Source organism: Sinocyclocheilus anshuiensis, unplaced genomic scaffold (assembly GCF_001515605.1).
Source record: "Sinocyclocheilus anshuiensis isolate Anshui unplaced genomic scaffold, SAMN03320099.WGS_v1.1 scaffold458, whole genome shotgun sequence".
Lineage (NCBI taxonomy): Eukaryota > Metazoa > Chordata > Actinopteri > Cypriniformes > Cyprinidae > Sinocyclocheilus > Sinocyclocheilus anshuiensis.
In genome coordinates this window covers 37,851-41,305 of record NW_015542338.1, presented here as the reverse complement: position 1 = coordinate 41,305, position 3,455 = coordinate 37,851, and the positions used below count along the sequence as shown (strand labels likewise).

The following is a 3,455-nucleotide window of genomic DNA, read 5'->3' as shown; positions in this document are numbered from 1 at the left end:
TTTACATTTATACTTTTTTATGGTACACTACTGAATGGCAAAGTTGCACGTTTAATAAAATGCTCTTTAAAATTGTTGATTTTTTTTTTGTGGGAAATTAATCGATTAACCGATAAATTAGTCGATAGATTAATCGAAATATAAATAGTCGTTAGTGGCAGCCCTACATAAAAGTGTCTACTAAATGCATAAATATACACTACCAGTCAAAAGTTTTTGAACGATAAGATTTTTAATGTTCTATAAAGAATTATCTTCTGCTCACCAAGCCTGTATTTACACCAAACGCAGTAATATTGTGAAATATTTTTACTATTTAAAATAACTGCTTTCTATTTGAATAGACTGTAAACTGTAATTTATTTCTGATGTGCAGCTGTATTTTCAGCATCATTACTCCAGTCTTCAGTGCCACGTGATCTTCAGAAATCAGTATAATATGCTGATTTGTTATAATTTCTTCATTTTCAATCATTAAACCATCAAACGTCTATTTTAATGCAAACCTGCAGGAAGCCCTTAAACCTTCTCTTTTGTTCTCATAATTCGTTTGTGAAGTCTGTGAAATGTTTCCAAATTAAAGCAACTCAAACTCCGATGCAGATGGACTTCATGAGGATCACTGACTGCGAATCACGAGGCCCTGAGAAACACCGCTGCTCACGTGTAAATGGACACAGTGCCGCGCTTCACTCTGAAACCTTTGAGATTTGAAGAATTCTTCATTTGATAATTGCACTAAAAAGAAAGCGTCCTAAAATTCAACAGAAACAGGAGGCAGCATCGGTTTAACGTGTCACTCACGTGGAGGTGATCGTCCGAAATCTCTCCTGTCCCGCTGTATCCCAAATCTGCAGCTTGACTTTCTCCCCGTTGATCTCCACCGTGCGAATCTTGAAGTCCACACCGATCGTGGTGATGTAGCTGCCTGCAACAACACACACAAATCAGCGTAAAAATCACAAAACACTCCTGGAAATAAGCCGTAATAGAGAGGGCAACTACAAGCCTGCTGATTTTATTATCATAAGTCATAAATTTGCTAGTATTACTGTAAGTTTTATTACATTAACCAGCAATTACTGTGCAGCTGTTGGCAGGATTGTAGAAGTCAGCATGACCTCCAGCAGCTCAACTCATTAACACGAGATACTAGATCTCTGGCTTCTATAACGACGAACCCTTAGTACTTCTTTCACAGTTAATGTTTGTTAAAAGCACATGTGACGTGTTGAACCTACCTGAAAATGTGTTATCAGCAAATCTCAGCAGTAAACTGCTTTTGCCAACACCTGTGGAAAAACAGAAGAAAAACATTACAGCTTCACACCGACGACATGAAACGACATTCATAAGCTCTGTGGTCATAACTCACTTTCTATACTTTTAAAAAGTCAATAATTTAATATCACATTACTATAAACACATATTGTGTATGTATATATATATATATAAAAATAACATTTTAAAACAATTTAAATATTATTCACATTAATATATACACATTATATATATTTTTTATTTATATAATTTAATTTAATTTAAATGTAATTGTAAAACATTTGAAGTATTTTTCACGTTATAATATATATATATATATATATATATATTTTTTATTTTTTTTTTATTGATTAATTTATATATCAGTAAGGTACAACATCTCAAAATTAAATAAATAGATCCCAGGCTGACATGATACATACTAAGTTTGTTTATGCATCATCATGTCACAGAAAATTAAACAAACATGCCAAGCAACGTAACATATTAATATCTTACTTTATTAGACAATAAAAAAAGAATTTAAGAACAGACCCAGACTGAATGACTCTAAACTGTTGCCAGGCCCATTACATGAGCTAAATCAGAAACAACATCCCTCTCGACCTCATCAAATGTCAGTTATAAGCTGTCAGATTAATCAGTGTCTGTGTTACGTGTAAATCCAGCACAAATAACGCATTTGAAGAGGTTCTGGCTCATGTTGTGTCGTTCTAAGCGAGCCGAGGCCTGCTTCCCGTCTCATCCTCGGTGTTTCCTTACCGCTGTCGCCGATGATGAGCAGCTTGAAGAGGTAATCATAGTCCCGCGCCATGGCCCGGCTCGATTCCCCCTCGCAGAGAGGCTCTCCAGGAAGCGAAACCTCCCGCTGCTCCTCCTCTCCCGCGGACAGGCAGCCGTATATGTGCTTTAACGTGTCCCCGGGTTTATTTTGAGCGGGTTGCGGGGTATCGGAGTCTCACACACCCATCTACACTCACAGCGGATCTGACGCGGTTCGCACAAACCCCGCCCACTACAACCCATGATGACTTACTGCGCAGGCGCACAAAACACACAGCGGTACTGCAGTAGAGCCTCCAGCAGGGGGAGCTGAAGTTTATAAACTTTATATTATGATGATAAACCCATACTTATATCACAATAATAATAATAATTTTTATTTATATAGCGCCTTTCCAGGGCTCAAGGACGCTCACTAGATAAACAACACACAAACACAGACATTGATTAATAAAAATAATACAGTACCATTTATTTGATCAGTAATATTGTGAAACATTATTACAATTTAAAATAGCTGTTTTCTATGTGAATATCTGTTGTAATGTAATGTAATATATTAGCTGTATTTTCAGCATCATTACTCCAGTCTTCAGTGTCACATGATCTTCAGAAATCATTCTAATATGCTGATTTGCTGCTCGAGAAATATTTCTGATTATCATCAATGTTGTAACCATGATGCACAACCATTCAAAAGTTTGAGATTTTTTTTTTTTTTAAAGAAATTCGTGGTTATTTTCTACAAAGGATGCATTCAATTGACCAAAAGTGACAGTAAGGACTTTTGTAAAGTTACAAAATATATTTTTAAAATAAATACTCTATTTCTGAATCCTAAAAAAAAAATTCATATCACAATTTGTTTCCACAAAAATATTGTGCAGCACGACTGTTTTCAACATTGATAATTGCTTATGGTAGAGAAATGAACATTCAATTCACGGGCAACAGCTCTGGTGGACATTCCTGCAGTCAGCATGCCAATTGCACGCTCCCTCAAAACTTGCGACATCTGTGGCATTGTGCTGTGTGATAAAACTGCACATTTTAGAGTGGCCTTTTATTGTGGCCAGCCTAAGGCACACCTGTGCAATAATCATGCTGTCTAATCAGCAAGACAGACAGATAGATAGATAGACAGACAGAGACAGACAGACAGATGATAGACAGACAGATCGACAAATAGATAGATAGATTGATATACAGACAGACAGACACAGAGAGACAGACAGACAGACAGATAGATAGACAGATAGATAGACAGACAGACAGGCAGACACAGAGACAGACAGACAGATAGACAGACAGACAGACAGACACAGAGACAGACAGATAGACAGATAGATATACAGAGACAGACAGACAGACAGACACACAGATAAATAGAT

At 36.6% G+C, this 3,455-nt stretch overlaps 1 protein-coding gene across 2 annotated transcripts in view; it reads right to left on the bottom strand.

Annotated features, from left to right (window-relative positions):
* LOC107691161 (ras-related protein Rab-35-like) overlaps positions 1 to 2,288 on the bottom strand; it is a 9,246-nt gene extending 6,958 nt beyond the window's left edge. The window contains exons 1-3 of one of the 2 annotated variants that reach the window (XM_016489647.1): positions 2,044 to 2,288; positions 1,238 to 1,292; positions 805 to 924 (exon numbers count right to left, since the gene is read on the bottom strand). In XM_016489647.1, coding sequence (XP_016345133.1) covers positions 805 to 924; positions 1,238 to 1,292; positions 2,044 to 2,095 — 227 coding nt within the window. In that variant the 5' untranslated portion in view covers positions 2,096 to 2,288. Of the gene's footprint in view, positions 1 to 804; positions 929 to 1,237; positions 1,293 to 2,043 lie in introns of both variants that reach the window. The other variant, XM_016489646.1, reaches the window with a different exon arrangement.
* Positions 2,289 to 3,455: the final 1,167 nt, after the last annotated feature.